The sequence below is a fragment of the Mauremys mutica genome, chromosome 3 (genome assembly GCF_020497125.1).
Source record: "Mauremys mutica isolate MM-2020 ecotype Southern chromosome 3, ASM2049712v1, whole genome shotgun sequence".
Lineage (NCBI taxonomy): Eukaryota > Metazoa > Chordata > Testudines > Geoemydidae > Mauremys > Mauremys mutica.
In genome coordinates, this window is record NC_059074.1 from 38,215,013 (window position 1) to 38,235,281 (window position 20,269).

Genomic DNA, 20,269 nt, shown 5'->3' on the forward strand with positions numbered 1-20,269 from the left:
TCCTCTGGTCTGTCTCTCAGTTCAACCTGGGTGCACTTGGCAGCAGTTTTGGTGTTTCATCCTCTATCCAGGAGAAATCAGTTTTATTGAGCTCTATAGTAGTGAGATTTCTGAGATCTCTTTAACAGTGGGAAAGAGACAAATGATCCCTTTGTGGGGCCTTAGTACTGGGCTGGCTGTCCTCATGGATCCTCCATATGAGCCCTGGGCAACTTGTTCTTGGTCTCTCAGATGCCAAAAGACAGTGTTTCTTGTGATGATAATTGCTGTGAGGAGAGTTTGAGAGTTGCAGGCCCTAATGGCTTCCGTATACTAATTATTTTTTAAGACAAGGTGGTCTTGGGGCCACATCCTAAGTTTTTGTTTAAAGTGGTGTAACAATTTCATCTCCAATCCAGCAATATACTTATCTGTATTTTTTCCCCAAGCCTCACTTGACCACAGATGAACAGCATCTTAGTTCTTCAGTTGTGAAATGAAGCGTGGCATTTTATGTGGAAAGAACTAAGCCATTTCATTCATCACCTTGACTTTTTATTTCTGATGTAGATTGCATGAAGGACCAAGCAGTCTCTGTGCAAACTGTTTCCAGGTGGATATCATTCTGCATTATTATGGCATGTGGGATAGCTCGGACTATGCTTGGGGCCTTTTCGAATAAGCTCATAACCTCTCTGCAGGCAGAATTGATCACATTCCCCTATGATGTTCTGATATTGGACATTTGCAGGGCTGCACCTTGGTCTTTCATATGTACTTTTACCAAACATTATGCTATTATGACTGCATTTAGATCAGATGCAAACTTTGGAAAGGCAGTTCTGCAGTCCTTCTTGATGTACACTCCAAGCCCGAACTCCATTAGTTACAGCTTGAAAGTCTCCTGAATAGAATACATGTCTGCAAGCACTCGAAGAAAAAACAGTTACCTACCTGTACTGTAACTGTTGCTCTTTGAGATGTGGGTGCAGATCAGACATGACAAACCCGTGGGGAAAAAACGCATAAATTGGACTTGTTTTTTACGTAATTAGCTTGTGGGTTGCTCGTTGGCTAGTTTTTGTCTTGTTGTTTGTTTGGCTTGTAGCTTGTTGCTTCTCATTTTTGATTGGCTCCCGACAAGCAGGGGCAAGGTGGGGAGAGAGTCAGGGGTGCAGAGTGGGCCCACCACAGTCCCAGACTGCACGCCGGGAGGATCTAGTCACATAGAGTGTTGGGGTTCTTAGGGATTGGCTTGTTTTGGCCTTGTTTTGAATTGGGATTAACTTGGTTTTTGGCTTATTGTGAAAGTCGCGGTGCTTATTAACTGTTAACTTGGCAACTGTGGTGCAAATGTGTATTCCACAGCCCACCCTCCGTTCCCGCTGCATCAGAGTATCTACTTTTGATGTGTGAAGCAACTGAGGGGAGTTGGAGTGGGGCTGCCCTTAAATACTAATCAGAAGGATTATGGGGCCAGAAGGCATGAGCACCACCCTTTTGAATAGTGCTAGGCAAAGTTCTCCAGCTTTAGTGTGCTGGGTGTGTGCATAACTCGGTGGAATACATGTCTGCACCCACACCTTGAAGAGCAGCAATTAGAGTACAGGTAGGCACTTGGGTTTTTTTCTCTATACCAAAAATATTAAGTATTTAGAAAGGAATCTTTCTACATGATCTATCCTTCCTGTTTCATAAAAAGAAGTACACTTTTTTTTGTTAGGTATGTAGCTGGGGTTATTTATTTTGTTTTTTAAATCAATGACTGCTACATTGCCACAATCTCTCTCACACAGTGATGCTACATTGTCTGAGATAATAATATAACATCAAATTCTGATGCTAAAAGTAGGACAAAATGAATTTTATTGCTATTAGACAACTGGCTTTGTTTTGCTTTGAAGCCTTTTATTTCAATTTCAGATTCTTAATAATTTTTGGTAGAGATTCTTTAGCCAATGTGCAACCCCCAGACATCCCCCCAGAACACCTCATCATAGGTAACCTAGGCCTTATCCATAGCATAGCTAATTCATGTATTTATTCTGCCCTGCAGTAACTGTATATTACTTTGGCTGCATGCTCTCCCTCTGTACCCTAGAATGTAAACACAGCAGTCAAAAATGAAGACTAGAATATTGTCTTCATTTATTAACTAAATAAATGATACACAGTATGTTTTATTCTTTCTTTGCTTTGTTACTCATTATATATGTATATGCTTTGTTCACTTCTGGTAAATTATTGGGTTGATTTGACAGTAGCAGTGACACAGAAAGACGGGGAAGAAAAAACCCCTAAACCTTTAATATATTTAAGGACTTGTGTAATGCTCTGGTGGGGAAAATTCCTTCCTCACCCTCAGCAGAATCAGCTTGCCAGATGCAGACAGGGAAACTATTCAGGCACAATGTACAGCACTGGAAAAAAGGAGGTGCAAGATAAAAAGATAGGGAAGTGTGTGGGGGAAAATGTGAGTAGAAATGTAGCTGTGATAAGATTAAAAAAAAACCCTTATGGGTGAGGACAAGGAGTTTGAATATGAACTGGTAGACAGGAAGCCATTCAGGGAGTTCAAAGCAGGGGATGAGGTGCTCAGCATTGTGGGAGATGATTATTTTTGCAGAGAATTTGGGGAATGCTGGCTGAGAGAGAAGTGAGAAGTCTAAGGCCAGACATGAAAGTTACAATAATCAAGGAGATAATGACCAGGACATGGAGAATAGTTTTAGCAGTGAGGAAGGGACAGATTTTGGAACTATTAAGATGGAACAAGTGGCAAGATTTAGTGAAAGTTTGAATATGGGGGAATAGGTAGAGAAGGAGAGAGCAGTAAAATGTAATACCAAGACGACAATCTTGGGGGACTTCTTAAGGATCCTCCTCTCTAGATTCTCTAGTATACACACATTGTCCCTCACCAGTTCATACAAAATGTAGCTGCTGATATTATGTTCCTTCTTTGATGAGCTGATCATGTCACTCCTCTCTTTGAATCTCTCCAGTGGCTCCTCATCTGCTCTTCCCTACTTATACTCGCTTGTCAAGTTTTGTGTCACCCTCCGTTGACATTGCTGTCTTTTTCCACATGTCTGTCAATCTCTCAAACAATCACTTCCATGGCTTTCTTTACACAACCTTCTATACATTACTTGAATGCTCTGAACTTGTTTGCAAGGCCCATATCTTGCCCACTTTTAAGTCTCACATAAAAATCCACTTCTTTTAGGCTGCCTGTAGTGAATCTTATTGATGTATAATAAAATCCTTTTTGTTATTCCCCTTCTCTCTGTCTGTCTGTTGGCTGTCCATCCCTACACCGTGAACTCGCTGGGGCAGGGATAATCTTTTCCTGAGTATTTGGAAAGTGTGCACCTCACTGTAATTGCTACTGCAAACAAATACTAACTGTAGAATTGTGTTCCCCAAAACTCTCTATCCTAGTAAAGTATATCCACAAGTCACTAATAACTGTTTATTCACCCCTTATAAAGTTCTAATAGGCTATAGGTTATAACAGATTACAGAATTTATAGTTAGTTAAGTGATATATTACTCTGTCCTTAATTACACTTTTAACTAGTACAGTGTTTGCAAAGTTCCTGTTGTTAGACACAGTTGGAGTTTAGTGAGAGTGTTACATATTTTTGGGTGATATTTAGTGTTTTGTCTCCTCACGGGTTTGTGTTCATTAGGTTGCTCTATTACTACTTGAAATAAATTTCTCTTTCCCCCTCTGTTAATGTCACATCCTATTTTTGCATTAAAAAAATCATATAACAGAGTGCTGATGTGCAGGTGCAGTAAGCATGTCTTACTGACATAGCCCATTTAACCCCAGGTATTGTTCAAAGTTGGAGTCTCCAGAGAGGGCACATGATGGAATGGGATCAGCTGAGTACTTGGCATAATGGTCCTGGCTCAGCCTGGAGAAAATGATAGTTGAAGTAAGACCTGGAGTGAAGTTTTACTATGGGGCCCTGGGAGGTCTAGGCAATAGGCAGGAAAAGCTACCCCGGGGGAAGGATTGTGTCTTCCCTTCCCTCCCTTCCCCTCTCTTCCCAGTATGCTGCAGTTTGGAAATGCCTCTAGTGGCTGGGACCAAGTGTTTTTGAGTTGCCTTTTGTTGAATCCAGTATTGCCAACCTCAAGAGATCAAAAATCATGAGTCAGGTCCCCCCAAAATCACAAGATTGGCTCCACAAATCATCAGATATTAACCTCATGAAACAATAGTTTTTAGTCTGTCTCTTGACTTTTTATCTCCCCTCTACTCTTCTGGCTATGTGTTGTGTGATAATTTCAGATTGAGAAGTCAACCTCTAATGCACACAAAATGTATGCTTCTGCCTTCCTCAACCCATGCTTGCTACTTCCACACCCATGACCAAATGACACCAGTCACTCCATTTCATCTTCATTTGTCTAATCCAATCTAGTCTGGTTTGCTCGACTAAAGCCCTCTAAGCACCCGCAAGACCCTTTCTTTTTTGGATGACAGCAAAATTTCTTCCTCCTGAAAAGAGGAGGAGGAATCCTCATATTACCTAAACATTTTAATTGAAATAACATCACCTCCCTCATTTAACAACTGTAGGTTGCAATAAAATAAAAAAAGGATGTCTCTTAATAAAGTAAAAAGGGAAACATCTCTTCATCTAACACAGAGAAGCTGCTTAACGAAGGAAACAGAATACAAATTCAATTAATTATGTCCAAAACCTGACTTCATGGGAAATATTGGGTTTCCTTGGTGTAAGTGACAGGAGACTTTTGATCCTCTGATTTCTGGAGTGGCACCAGTACTAATGTTTTATAGAACACTGAAACATCAATGTTAATGTGAAAAGTTTATTTTGTTCCCTTCTTAAATATATAATTTAGACAGAATATGTACCAACCTCTAGAACATCAAAATTGAGATGAGTTCAAAATGTGTGTATATCCTGGGGGTACTTAGCAGTTGCTCAGATTCATCCAGCAACTTGTTTGTTTTCATCCTCTAGGGGAGGAATACAACGCACATAGACACAACTTAGTATTCTGTATGCGTTGATTCTGGGTAGTACTAGCGTGGATATCAATGCAACATATCTAGCATCCATGTCCCATACAGGGAAAAATAATTTATTTTTGCTGTCTTAATGCCGTTATACAAAGATACTGAGTTGTATTTATTTTTGAATATTTTAAAAGATGGCAGATTATTGCAGAGACACTGTATAATTTTTCTCCTTTTTGTTACCTGAATTTGGTGAAGGAGAAATAGATTTCTATTAAAATGTAACAGTTTGGTCCAGTGCTTAATTTGTAATGATAGAGGTGCCAGGGCTAAAGCAAATTTTTTTTTTTTTACTTTCATAACTGACGCAGCAAGCCCAGAGATGCTGGGGCTATGAACTGCCACGCCCTGACACAAATTAAGCACTGGTTTGGTTCAGTGTTCAAACCAAATATTTTAAAGAAAACAGGATATGCTGCAAGCAACCTCTGTGTTCTTTGGGATATCCAGTTAATCAAACTAACACTCCCATCCATTGAGAGCCTGTCAGGAAATGAGGGCAAAGGAACCTCCAAAAGGGCATGGTAGCACCCAGAGGCCAAAGGCCCTCCAACTATCAGTGTCAGGGCAGAGAGGGCCCCCGAGTCTTCTGTGCCTTTCTGGTGGGCCTGGGGAATGGATTCTCAAGCAGGAAGCATTTTGAGTGTGTACATGTTTTTGTTTTGTTTTTCTAATATGTAGTAGAAAAACTGTCTTCATGTGTCAACTTAATTCTTCTTTTCCACCTTAATGTAGCTCTTGTTTGTGTACTAATATTACTGATTGTTTCTTGTTTCAGCTATTTGTACAAGAATGAAATCCAGTCAATTGACAGGCAAGCATTTAAAGGACTTGCCTCTCTAGAACAACTGTAAGTGCCTTTTCTCTTCTGTGCTATCATCTACGTGGTTGCCTTTCAGAGGAAAAGTGCACGTCTTGATTAGTATTTTCTTCCTGCATGCTTTGCATGTCTGCACTATTAGTCAAACGTTCTTATAATCATTTGCATGTGAAAAAAAAATTGATCGGTGTCAAATTCTTCATTTCTATGTTTGTCTTTTATTTGTGATTTATATTCCAAGCGTCCTAGTGCACTGTGTAGTAGACTTGGAGAAGAAGCATGATCACAGACAAATATTGAAAACAGTGTGCATTAATTAGAGATTCAAGGTCTGATTCTGCTTTCACCTACATAGGTTTTACAATGCTGCAACTCCTATGACTGCACTGGAGTTGCTCTTGTTTTACACTGGTGTAAATGAAAGTTTGAATCAAGCACTGAAATTTATTTCAGTACTTTTATCTTTAATTTAAAAAAACCCTTTAATTATCGATACACATGTGGCTGATCATTGCTGTATATTGGGGGAGGTATCCTCATTGTCTGTAATGTGGAAAGTGTTTCAGTTAGCTTTCTGCTAGCAACATTGTGTAAGCTATTGTTCTCTTACTGAGTTTCAAGTGAAGAAGAATTTAATTTGAAAATGAATGGAAAATAGCCTGTACTAGTATGATTAAAAAGAAATGTATTGTTTCAGCTATGTGTTTGGTTATTCACAGTTTACTTAATCAGAAAACAGTTCACCATTACACAGTAATTCAAGTAGTACTTGGACTGGTAGAAACAGCGATAACTAAATAGATAATATTGCAGATCTGTCTGCGAAGTCCAGAAGTCTTAAAGTTCCATTAATTTTGCAGAGGAGTTTTGCTTTGTAGGGTGAATTTCATTGTCTGTCGTTGAGTTCCTATAAAAGAGAATGTCCTTTCCTGCAGGGCAATAGGAGTTTTGAGTTTCCAGACTATATTCATATATCTGTATTTGTGCTATACATACTGTCTCTGCATTTTTATCCATCATATGAAGTTTTATATGCAAGAAAACTACACTTTGGAAAATACACAGAAAATCCATATACACATATTTTAGAGGGCATTTGGGTGCCTTTTAGGGGAACAGGTTCTATTTAGGTACTAAGTGTGAAACACACATGATAACTGTCATTTGTCTCCTTAATGCCTTTCTCTTCCTCCCTCTCTAGCACTGGTTACTGCAGCATACTGACAGCAACGGGTAGGGCTTACTGGCATGCTAATAGCAAATCTTATTTTCTTCATAGTACATTAATTATTTAGGTGTGCCTGTTAAATTACTAACTTCTGTAAAATAATAAGCTTTCATTTTAGGGTACGTCTACAGTCCAAAATTAATTCAAACTTATTCTATTCGAATTTTTGGAAGTGATTTTATACATTCGGTGTTGTGTGTCCCCACTAAAGCACTAAAGCTATTCCACAGTTCCTGCTGCCCATTGGAATTGTGGGTTAAGCTGCCAGTGCATGATGAGGCAAAAACATTCTTGCAGGTGTTTCTGGGTGTGTGCCATCACTCGCTCCTCCCTCCGTGAAAGCTACGGCAGACGCCATACTGCCAGCAGACGGTGCAGTATGGTGCAATGCCTGTCTCCTGGTACTATGAATCCACCTCGCATGTCCTCTCGTCTTTCTATCTACTCTTTTATCTAACTATTTCCTGCCTTTTTTCCGCTGCAAACTCTGCTCTCCCGCTCTTGCATTGCTAGCTAATTTTTCCATGTTGTCTGTCCTGGGCTCTCATGCAAGCTACAGAAGGCAACAATTCCCCGCCGTTTTTCAGCCATCGTGAACTGAGCCGCACAGCTTCTGCCGCTTTTTCCATGTTGTCTGTCCTGGGCTCCCGTGGAAGCTACAGAAGGCAACAATTCCCCGCCATTTTTCGGCCATCATGACCTGAGCCGCACAGCTTCCGCCGCTTTTTCCATGTTGTTGATTCTGGGCTCCCATGGAAGCTACAGACAATAATTCCCGGCCGTTTTTTGGCCATCGTGACCTGAACCGCACAGCTTCCGCCACAAACTCTGCTCATGCTTCTGCTGCAAATATTGCTCTCCCGCTCTTGCAGCTCTAGCGAGCTTCCCAACTCTGTGAAAGCTACAGAAGACAACCATTTGCTGCCTTTTATCGGCCATCTTGAACCGAATAGGCCTCCTCGTTTCGTGCCCTTTTCCCAGGATTACCCGTGCAGGTGCCATAGTGCGGCAATCATGGAGCCCGCTCAGATCTCCTCTGTAGTTTTGACTATTGTAAATATCTTGCACATTATCCAGCAGTATGTGCAGTACCTGCAAAACCGGGCAAGGAAGCGATGACAGTGTGATTACTATATTGATGAGGACATGGACACAGACATTCCTAGAAACATGGCATGTGGCGATTGGGTGATCATGGTGGCATTGGGCCAGGTTTACGCCGATTCTGGGCCCAGGAAACAAGCGCAGACTGGTGGGACCACATAGTGTTGCAGGTCTGGGATGATTCCCAGTGTGTGCGAAACTTTCGTATGCGTAGGGCCACTTTCATGGAACTTTGTGACTTGATGTCCCCTTCCCTGAAGCGCAAAGACACCAAAATGAGAGCAGCCCTCACAGTTGAGAAGCGAGTGGCCATAGCACTGTGGAAGCTTGCAACACCAGACAGCTACCGGTCAGTCGGGAATCAGTTTGGAGTGGGCAAATCTACTGTAGGGGCTGCTGTGCTGCAAGTAGCCAACACTATCATTGACCAGCTGCTATCAAGGGTAGTGACTTTGGGAAATGTGCAGACCATTGTGGATGGCTTTAATGCGCTGGGGTTCCCTAACTGCAGTGGGGCGATAGATGGAACGCATATCCCTATTTTGGCCCTGGCACACCGGGGCGGCCAGTACATAAACTGCAAGGGGTACTTTTCCATGGTGCTGCAAGCATTGGTGGATCACAAGGGACGTTTCACCGACATCAACATGGGATGGCCAGGAAAGATGCATGATGCTCGCATCTTCAGGAACTCTGGTCTGTTTGAACAGCTGCAGGAAGGGACTTACTTCCCAGACCAGAAAATTACTGTTGGGGATGTTGAAATGCTTATAGTCATCCTCGGGGACCCAGCCTACCCCTTAATGCCATGGCTCATGAAGCCGTATACAGGCAGCCTGGACAGTAGTAAGGAGCAGTTCAACTATAGGCTAAGCAAGTGCAGAATGGGGTGGTAGAATGTGCTTTTGGATGTTTGAAAGTGCGCTGGTGCAGTTTACTGACTCGGTTAGATCTCAGCACAACCAGTATTCCAATTGTAATTGCTGCTTGTTGTGTGCTCCACAATCTCTGTGAGAGTAAGAGGGAGACATTTATGGCGGGGTGGGAGGTTGAGGCAACTCTTCTGGCGGCCAATTTCAAACAGCCAGACAACAGGGTGATTAGAAGAGCGCAGCAGGGCGCGGTGTGCATCAGAGAAGCTTTGAAAGCCAGTTTCATGACTGGCCAGAGTACGGTGTGACAGTTGTGATGGTTTCTCTTGAAGTTACCTGCCCCCTATATATATGAAAGGAAATAAAGTCAAAATTGTTTAAAAACTGTTCTTTATTATTTGTTGCACAACACATTGAGAGAAATCCGAAGGTAGACCGCGGTGGGATGGGGGTATTGGGATAGGGGGGTGGAGGAGGAGGTAAGGACAAGTCCAGAAACCAAATCAAAAGTTTGCATATGCCAGCTTTCTGCTGCATGAGCGATCCTCTGGGGTTGAGTGTGTGGGTCCCTGTAGCCTCCCCGCTCGTGTTCTTGGGCGTCTGGGTGAGGAAGCAATGGAACTTGGGGAGGAGGGAGGGCAGTTATACAGGGGCTGCAGCGGCTCTCTGTGGTCTTGCTTCCTTTCCCACATTAGATCCATAATACAGCAGAGCATATGAGTTTGCTCCCCCATGAGCTTGACTATACCGTCCTGCCTGCTCTCATCGTGCACGTCCCTCTTCTCTTCGTGTTCCTGTAATGCTTTACGGGACTCCGCAATTGTTTGCCTCCATGCATTCAGCTGGGCCCTATCAGTGCGGGAGGACTGCATGAGCCTGGCAAACATGTCATCCCGAGTTTGTTTTTCCCTCCTTCTAATCTGGACCAACCTCTGGGACGGAGTATATAGGGGCCGCGTTGAAACATTTGCACCTGCGGGAGGAGAAAAAGGGAGGATAGTACTTTAAAAGATACATTTCAGAGAACAAAGGGGACACTTTGGTGTGAGCAAGCCATCACACACGGCCAGGCAACAGAATTCAGCTTGCAGGCAGCCTAGGGGCATGCAGGTTCTGCTTCTTCTACATTCATTTAAATGCTTTCAAACTGCTGGGCCCCCTTTCCCATAGCAAGCAATGCCTGGTGGGTTTTCCATATAAAAGGAGGGCCTGTGGGCTCTCTGGGATGATCACTTCGCACAACACCCTCCTTTCCCCCTGCACCCACTCCGTGGCTCCGATGAGGCTCTGAGCAGGGAAGAGCCCTTTAAACATGAACAGCCCATCGCGGCTGGGTTTCCCTCCTGCCCCCCACCGCTTGGCTCCGATCAGGCTCTCACTTACCAGAAGTACCTTCTCCAGGGTCATGGTCTGGGAGCCCGCCTTAGGAGTGGGTGGAGGCTATTGGCTCCAGCATTAAGAATAGTTCCTGGCTAGGGGGGAAAACTAATTTCCCACTTGCCACCTGTGCACTGTCCTCCTCCTCCTCTTCATCCTCAAATGACTCTGCCTCCTCGCTCCTCTGCAACTCCATCTTTGCAGGTGTCCACAGACAGTGGTGGGGTAGTGGTTGCGTCACCCCCCATAATTGCATGCAGCTCGCGGTAGAAGCGGAATGTATGGGGCTGTGACCCAGAGCGCCCATTCGCCTCCCTGGCTTTTTGATACGCTTGCTTGAGCTCCTTGATTTTTGTACGACACTGTTGTGTGTCCCTGGAGTAGCCCTTCTCCGTCATGGCCTTGGAGACTTTAGTGTACGTATTTGTGTTCCTTTTTTTGGAACATAGTTCTGCCATAACAGACTCATCTCCCCAACATGCGATGAGATCCAGTACCTCCCGTTCGGACCATGCTGGAGCTTGTCTGCGAATCTGGGACGCCGTGATCTCCTGTGATGGTGGACTCTGCCTGGTCGCCTGTGATGGTGGAATGTGCAGATGGTGACCAAACAGGAAGTGAAATTCAAAAGTTCCCACGGGTTTTCCTGCCTATCTAGCTAGTGCATCTGAGTTGAGAGTGTTGTCCAGAGTGGTCACAAGGGAGCATTCTGGGATAGCTCCCAGAGGCCAATAACGTCAAATTTCGTACACAATACCTTTAACTCGGGATTGTGATCTCGATTTAAGCGCTACTCCACTTGCCAAGGTGGAGTACAGAAATTGGATTAAAGAGCCCTTTAAATTAAAAAAAAAACCGTTTGGTCGTGTGGACGGAATCATTTTTCTTTTTCGAGTTAGCTTGGCTAATTCCGAAATAACAGACTAGTGTAGACCAGGCCTTATTCACGGGTGTGATATGCTGTAGGTAGCAAAAGACAGGTTTTCCCATGCACTGCCTTATTAGTGATCTGCATTATGACTGGGACATCTAACTCTCCGTGGGGGTAAATAACACATTCTTTATGTTCCTCTAGTTTAGATCTCAGTTGTGCACAGACTCTCTGGTTTGAGAATTGTCATGTAGTATTAATTTAATTTAAGAAATGACTTGAGACCATCAGTCTTATTACTTATAAACTTCATTTCCCTGTGGGATTCAAGAGACTTAGAACTTAGATTTTTGACAGTTTCAGTTTTATTTTTAAGTGTGAAGTGACATCGGATGTTCTGCTTCACTTGGATTATGTTTGTTACCCCAAGCAGTGAATATAACTTAGTTGCTCTTTTGAACAGTCTCCCCATTATGGAAACAATATCATTCTGTTAAATGTATATGCTAATATTAATGTAGCACTTTTTATTTGTATATATGAAAAGGAAGGGCAAGTATCATTATCCTCAATTTACAGATGTGGAAACTGAGGCACATATATGAAATGTTTTGCCAAAGGTTACACAGCAGTTCAGTGGCAGAGCTTGGAAATAAAATCGAAGTTGTCTGATAGTCTAGTGCCTTATCCACAACACTGTGCTACTTCACTATATTCCAAGCAATACAGGCTTCTTATTTTCTTTAGTTATTAACAAATTTCCTTCCTAGGTTTATTGACTAAACCAAATTTTGTACTCCAGTACACAGTGCAACTCCTTCTGAAGTCCTGAGAATTGCATGTACATATCGAAATGAAAAAATTGGTTCATAATATTTGGCATTCACACAGAATGAAACAGTAAGGTTTTCTGTGTGTATATTTTATTGTTACTCTATTCAATTAATATGTATATATGTATACATTTCAATTTAATAGAATAACAGAAAGTTTTGTTTGTGTCTTACCTGAGTTTCCTTAAGTTATGATGTTGAGAGAGAAACCATATATGCAGACAACAGTATAGTTTGCCCCCCATCATTGTCCGCAGGCAGGATTCCACTTTTCCCATAGGCTTTGTGGCATCATCCTCACCTAATGACTCATTAGAAACCTCCCACCCACCCATCCTCCGAATTTAGCAACTGGAGTTGCATCTCTGGACTAGATTCTGATCTTCTTTGTACCAGCGTAAATTTAGAATAACTCCAATAAAGTCATCAGGGTCGTGCATGCTCATTACCACTGAAAAATCAAGTCAAATTTATTTAGAAACCTGAATATTAAGTCAGTCATAGCAAATTGGAAGTGCCATAGATACCTAGTTTGATGGATGGCAGATATTATTTTAGCCCGGGTCACAGAAGCTGACCCCTTAATAAAATGAAATTCTAAATGCTTGTATGTATTATGTCCTGTGGTTTCTTCCCCACATTTTTCCTCCCAAGTAACTAACATATTATAAAGAGAATTGCTGTAGTACCTTTCACACAAGGAGAATAAAGGATTTCTGTGAAATCCTTCTAACAAGAAAAGCCTTCTTCTCCAAAATGCTAATTTAATTATTGAAGTTTTAGCTATTTAATTTTAGTGGAATGTTAATTATATATATGATTTTCACATTAACATACTTCTGCTTGTTATAACTTTATCTGTTCTAATATAAGAGCTATGCATTCAAATGAACATGTTCTTTGTTAACTGAGTCAGTAATAGTGTGCAATCTTACATACTATACTACAGTTTCTGAAACTAATATTTATCATGATTTTTTCTATTCAGTCTTCTGTGGTTTTGAAATGTTGGTATAAAAAGATGACAACTTCTTTGGAACAAAGACTGCCTTTTTATTGTGTGTTTGTACAGCATCTAGCACCATGGGAACTTGATCCTCGATTGGGGCCTCTATGACTTGGGTACCTAGGTGCTACAGTAATATAAATAATAATAGTAATAATAATAAATAATATGCACTAGCACAATACCTACATTAAATAGTAATAGTAAAAGGTGAACATTTTGCAAAACAAATGCAGGAATTATTTTGATCAGTTTTGAATAAAACTTTTCACAGTAGCCTTTTTAAACACTCAGAATGTAATATTATTTGCTGACACTTAAACATTCAGTACGTAGTTGGTATTCACTTTATGGATTTAAACACTTTTCCCCTACAGATCTGGAGGTATTATTAGACAAGAACAATTGACAGATTTTGAACTACAGACTATAAACTTTAACTCAGTCCCTATTCTAGAGTGCTTGCACCATATAGCTGTCCATTGTAGCCGATGATGATACCATGGCATGACGTTTTCTCATGTCTGTGATGCATGAATGCCTGTGCACTTTTTTTAAGTGAGAAGACTATTGCACAGAGGCAATCTCACTCTCTCATCTGCTGAAGTCAAAGACTAATGGCATGCAGGGTTGCAACAACTGGGAACTTTATTAGTTGCACTGGATAGCGATTGACATCTTTTTGCCTTGTCAGGCTTACATATTCCACACAATGTTGCTGCAATGCCTTTCCGGCTGTTGGAGCAAAAGTTCTCCTCTGCCTTGTCCACCAAAGCAGAATTACTATGTGGGGGATAGACATTTTCCATCACTGTGGGTGTTTCCATATGGCAACTCTCAACTTGGGTTAACCCACCAGTAAAAGAGGTGTCTCATGGTGTGGCTGCTGTTGCATACTGGGAGCTACCTTGACCTACAGGTTAGAGCTGGGTACAAAGTGGGGACCAATGAAAGTGAACCACTCGAGGGTGCGACTTCTCTGAGTTTCAGAGGTACTGCCTCTCTTTGTACATGCCATACTCCCCAGTGCTGCACCAGGGACATACGGGAGAAACTTTATTTTCAGTGGCCTTTATTAGAATGTTTATTCTGTAAAAATAGGTGGGAAGAGAGCACATGCATGTCTGATGCTGAAGAAAAACTAGTTTAGGAACTGATGCATTAACACAACTGTTCAGAAACTGGTATCTGTGAGAATCTGATCTTTGTATTTGTGTGGTCATTAAAAACCTGATGAGTAAGCAGAGCTGTATAAGATTCTGGTGAATAAGTGCTGTGAAGCAAGTTAAAAAGTTAATGCCACCTGGAGGGTAGCACCTCTTTTTCTTTTTCTTTTCCCCCTATGACTGGAGAGGAGTTAATGAGCCACTTCACCTTGAATGGTCACTTGAAATATGTGAGAGACAAGGTGAGATAACATCTTTTACTGGACCAACTTCTGTTGGTGAGAGAGACACCCCCAACTCACCAAGCTCATCATCAGAAGGAAGCTTCCCACAGACTAAGGCTATGTCTACACTGTGCACCTTACAGTGGCACAGCTGTGCCACCACAGCAGTGCCGCTGTAAGGTACGCATTGTAGCTGCTCTGTCTCGGCAGGGGTATTTTTTTTTCCACACCTCGACGGACAAAAGTTTTACTGCTGAAAGTGTAGTGTAGACATAGCCTAATACTCACAAATTCAAAGCAGGGTCTGGTGTGACCCTGCCAGAACAACACTGCTAGAATGATCAACACCTCCACAGCACACCTTTCAAGATCCATGTGTCGTATACTTGCCCCTCACAAGATGTGTTGTAGCTCATCCAGTGCACTAAATGCCCCAATAGCAACAATGTGGGTAAAACCAGACAATGCTCTGGAATCAACTCTCACAGGAAAATGATATAAGACAAAAATACCAGATCATCTGTGGGTCAACACTTTTCAGAAAGTATCGGAGAGGTAGCCGTGTTAGTCTGGATCTGTAAAAGCAGCAAAGAGTCCTGTGGCACCTTATAGACTAACAGACGTATTGGAGCATGAGCTTTTATGGGTGAATACCCACTTCACCCACGAAAGCTCATGCTCCAATACGTCTGTTAGTCTATAAGGTGCCACAGGACTCTTTGCTGCTTTTACTTTTCAGAAAGAAGCATGATTGATCTATCCTTATTCTCAAAGGAAACCACAATACCTTCTAAAAATGAGACTGCGAGCATAAATTAATAACTTTGCTAGATACTACAAATCATGGACTGAATAGATACACTGTGTTTATGGCTTATTACAACAATCTATAATCCACTTAATCCCCCTGCTCAGCTTTTGTTTGTATGTTTTTTTGTTTTTTCCTTCCCCCCACCATTCCTGGAGAATTGTTAATGGGCCACTTCACCTCCAACAGTCCCTTGAAATACGTCTTAACTACTTATACTAAACAATCTGTTCCATCTTGTATTTAGCTGTGACACTGAGACTATGTCCACACTAGCACTTTTGTTGGTCACCCCCTGACCAACATAAGTTTCACTGACAAAAGTGCCGGTGTGGGCAGCACTATGTCTGCGGGAGACGCTTTCCTGCTGATATAGCCACTGCCACTTGTTGGGGGTGGTTTAATTATGCTGGTAGGAGAGCTCTCTCCTGCTGGCACAGAGTGGCTACACAGGAGACCTCACAGTGGCACAGCTGTAATGGTACAGCCGTGCCTCAGTACAGCTGTGCCACTGTGAGGTCCATAGTGTAGACCTAGCCTGAGTACATTTTCCAGATCTGAAGAAGAGCTCTGTTGTAATCTTGAAAGCTTGTCTCATTCACCGACCGAAGTTGGTCCAATAAAAGATACTACCTTACTCACTATGTCTCTCTCATATCCTTGGACCAACATGCCAACAACAGTACTGTAAGCAACATGTTCTAGGATAAACAGTATAAGATATTTCCTCAAGATTATTCACTTTTGGGCCATGATTTATTAGTGTGGAATGTCTGTCCAATGTGTGTATATATAAATGAATTGATTTTTAATATCATCTTTCGTATCTCAATTTGAAAAACAACATTAAAGGTCTACATCCAAGTGTGTTATCCACTCTATGGCTTCTGATAATATGGAGTTAATCAGGGTTGTCCCTCTGGAGAAGGATCTTAGAAGGCAATAATTCACTAGATGTTCCATGGTTTGGGTGACTTCTCCACATTCACATATCAGGCTCTACTACATTTTCCATTTGTATAATAGGTAATTGCAACATCTGGGTCAGATTTGCTGTGATCCATATGTTACGTGAAGCCAGGTGGGTGATCTGCAGAATTGGATTTATAATCAGGCCTTGATTCTTGACCCTGCTATTTTTCCGCAGCCTCTGCTTTTTTGGTGACAGTGCTGATGTTTTAAGAGCTTTGGCCGCTAACCAGAAAGGGTCCCTGGACTTAAGGAGGCATTCTGGGTTGTTTTGGAGATCTACATATATGGGCATGTTTGGATGTGTTATTGTGCAGTCATATTCACATACTATTGCTGCTTGTCTTTGGAGGGATGGTAGTAAGATATGCATAAGGAGAAGGAGTCATTCTGTCAGTTTTGAGTTCAGCACTCTTGTGACAGTTCTCATAGCAGTGTTCAATTACACATTGACAAGTTTCATATGTACACTAACTGATCACAATGGCATGAAATATTCATCAGCTTAGAAGATGAGGGTCAAGGTGGTTGTTTTCAAGGTGTGAGCATCTGTTGCCCAATTGGTCCCAGTTAGTTTGTGGATTATATTGTTCCTAGCCTTTATGATGGCAGTGGTCTTCATCAGATGTTGGCAGGATGTGAGGTTACAATCCAGAATTATTCCAAGATATTTCAGGAAATCCTTGTGCCTGAGTTTGGTGTCACAGAAGGTGACATTCAGGTGTTTCTTTGCATGTTGGTTGATCAGGTGGAACACGGAGACAGCCGTTTTTGAGGGTTTGCTTGTAGTCGCCGTAATCAGTAATACACTTATAGTGTGGTCACATTTTCTGCTATGGTGCATTCCGCTTGGGTGAAAGTACTCATTTGATTGGCGAGTGTGAGATCATCTGTGTATCCAAATTTCAGTGACTAGGTCAATAGTACATTGTTGATACAAATATTAAAGAGCAATGGTGCCAAGACGGATCTTTATGTGAGCCTGTTCATTAAACAACAGGCTGGTCTGTTGTATTAGATGTATGCAAAACTTGTGGTTGGTGAATTTTAAAATACTTAAACAAGGAGGTTTATATGAGTTGTTGGTACAGACAAAAGTGAATAAGACATAAGTAATAGAGCGCAGGACATAGAGCGAGGAACTCTAGAGTTCTAGTCCTGGTCCTAGTTTTGGAATTGAATTTGTGACCTTAGCCTCTATTGGAGCTAGTCAAACTATTAGTTGCAAATAATTTCTTCTTCTTTAGATTTGGCCCCTTCTCTAGTCATGTGAAACAAATCAGGGTTTATATTTTGTCATTATTCAAAATTAGTTCAAATAACTTCACAAATATATTTGAGTTTATGGCTAGTTAATGAATTATTCATTATCAAATAGTCAGAGTATTACCGTAGTTTAGCTGCTGACCTAAGTCATATGGCATGGTTTCTGATTGTATGACCTAACGTCTATAAACCACTTGAGTGCCTGAAGAAACTGAGATGTTAAATCTCTCAGGAAAAGGATGGAGAGCACTTTAGGGAGAGATGCATTGGAGACAAAAAGGGGAAAGGATTTTTTGACACTGAAAGTCTGCCCTATCTCCTGTACAAGAAATAGCTATATATATTGATGGTATGAACCTTTATGCATATGAATTTATGTTGGCTAGGTACATTGGCTCCAGGTGTAAAATAATTCTGAGTTGCTCCATGATTTAGCAGAGAGAAGGTCACAAGCCAGGTTTAATGTCTAGTAGATTTGACATTAAAATTTCACTTGTCACATTCACCTAGGCTTATTGCTTTGGCTGTTTCTCTGGTCTCCCTACTGGAACCACTTACTGGCATACACTTTCTCCTTGATGATAGTGCTGAGGCTGATGTGCCTCTTTCCTGTCAGCAGCCCATCAACATTGGATTGTTGGGCACTTGTCTGGTTGCTAAACCATGTATGTGGCCCTGTGCTTTGAAAGGAGTAGCTTTATGGGGCAGTGGTTTCTGAGATTATCACCACTGGGTTTTTTCCCATCCCTCTCCCCACTTGATTTCCAATATCTGGCCATGTGGCAGGCACCTTGCTCTTTGGTCTGGACCTGGAACATGGTCAGAGTGTTTCCAAGCAAGAGAGTTTCTGCTCTTTAAGTGTCTTCCATCTTCTCATGCTGCATGCTTCTCAAGCTTCTCATGCAGCGGAGTTGGTTTTTTGATGGTTTTTTTGTTTTTAGCTTAGTGGTTTATTTAATTACTGTTTTTTCCATATTTTCATTCCTGACAGAATTGTTAATACTCACTAATATGCATAAACCAATATGAACCTAACCTTGCAGCCCTTGATCATGAATAGCCTGTTACCATTAGTGGAACTACTCATGTGAGTAAGGATTGCAGATTCAGACCTTCCATAAGTGCCAAGTATTTTTTTAATATCCAAGGCTTTTGTACTCCAGAAGGAACCTTAATAACCAATATATATACACCAAATAGTGGGCATCTTTTTCTTTTTAGTATTGCAGTTAGATGTCTATTCATACACCAGACAGTAATAATTATTGGGTAGACTTTTTGGGGGGAGATCTGTCCAGTTGGTGATACAGCCCACCTGCACTGATTTTGTGTTTATGAATTTCTTTGAGAATAGTATCCTTCTGGTTAGAGGACAGGAGTCTTAAATTTTTTTTTGAGAGGGGATAGGAGGAGGTTAGAATTGCCATAGCTTTAAGTTTTACTGATAGGGCAGTGGTATTACAGGCAAAAGACCTCTCTTGAGACAGCATCTTTGAAAGGTTTCAGTCATTCTCACGGTATTCAAAAGGCGAGATACCAAAAAAAAAAATGTTGGGATGTCTATTGAAGGTTGCAAATCTTTACTAATAAAGCTACAACTTTTTCCTACAGAAAATTCTTTCATATTCATTTTTTTCAACCACACAAAATAAATCAAGTGACTTCATGTGGTGGTCTGGGTGGTAGGATTCGCTAGGAAAATGATAGTTGCAGGAGAGAGGGTCAGAAAATGTAAAACCAATATTTCTCTAAAAGCCCTGGTTCTACTGTAAATAAAACAAGTTTTATTACATATTAACTGGTTGATCCAAAATTTGTAGAAAAGATTCTATAAGATTTCTAATATTGATAATAGCTATCTGGGTTTTTATGAAAAAAATGTTTTTTGGATCTGTGATCTGACGTTTTTTGCAAATTCTATACTGTCGTTTTGTCCCATGAGTTCTTGTAAATACTTAGTTTTGACAGAAGATTGTTTGAAGTATGATTAGTTGATACAAATATATTGTTATTTTTACCAATATAATAGCAACTTTTAAAACCTTCCTATTATGTAAGGCCTCTTTCTTTCATGGAAAAGTGTAGGATCCAAAAGACATGAAAAGACAATTATGCCACTACATCATTAATCTGTAATCATTTACAGATGTGCTTAGCAGCATGAGAAGGCCTTTACATACCAAGTTTCTAGCTGCACAGTACCACTTCCATTAAATAAATTATTTCAGTGATGTTTTGGTATCTACAGGTATCTGCACTTTAATCACATAGAAACATTGGAACCTGAATCCTTTACGCATCTTCCAAAACTTGAAAGACTGTAAGTTTTACTTATGTTTGGAAATTTTGGTAAGCTGTAGTAGTCAGTAGCTTCTTTGTCTGACCCAGATCAATAGCTTTTATTTTGTACTGAAACTTTCATGGTGTAAGAGACTGAGGAGCGAAGTGCTGAGCCCCTTCTGGCAAGTGTGGCGCACCTTTATCTCCCAGTGACTTCTGGTCAGGCCCTAGTTGGGGAAATGGTTTAATAACACTGTTTTGTGTACAATTTGCAATCTCTAAATGAGTTCAAAACAATTGTGATTGATGTTTGTCTATCATAAAATAGATTGTATGAAACATGACATAGGAGGATTAAATTTGTGTAAAAATGGTTCATTTGATTACTCCCCCCCCCCCCCCGC

The 20,269-nt window shown here is 41.2% G+C and overlaps 1 protein-coding gene across 1 annotated transcript in view; it reads left to right on the forward strand.

The window, feature by feature from the left end:
- The window catches only part of PXDN (peroxidasin), a 139,255-nt gene that overhangs the window by 43,576 nt on the left and 75,410 nt on the right, over window positions 1-20,269 (forward strand). Inside the window, exons 4-5 of the mRNA XM_045011683.1 lie at window positions 5,820-5,891; window positions 19,834-19,905. Of these exons, the coding sequence (XP_044867618.1) occupies window positions 5,820-5,891; window positions 19,834-19,905 (144 nt within the window). The remainder of the gene's footprint in view (window positions 1-5,819; window positions 5,892-19,833; window positions 19,906-20,269) is intronic.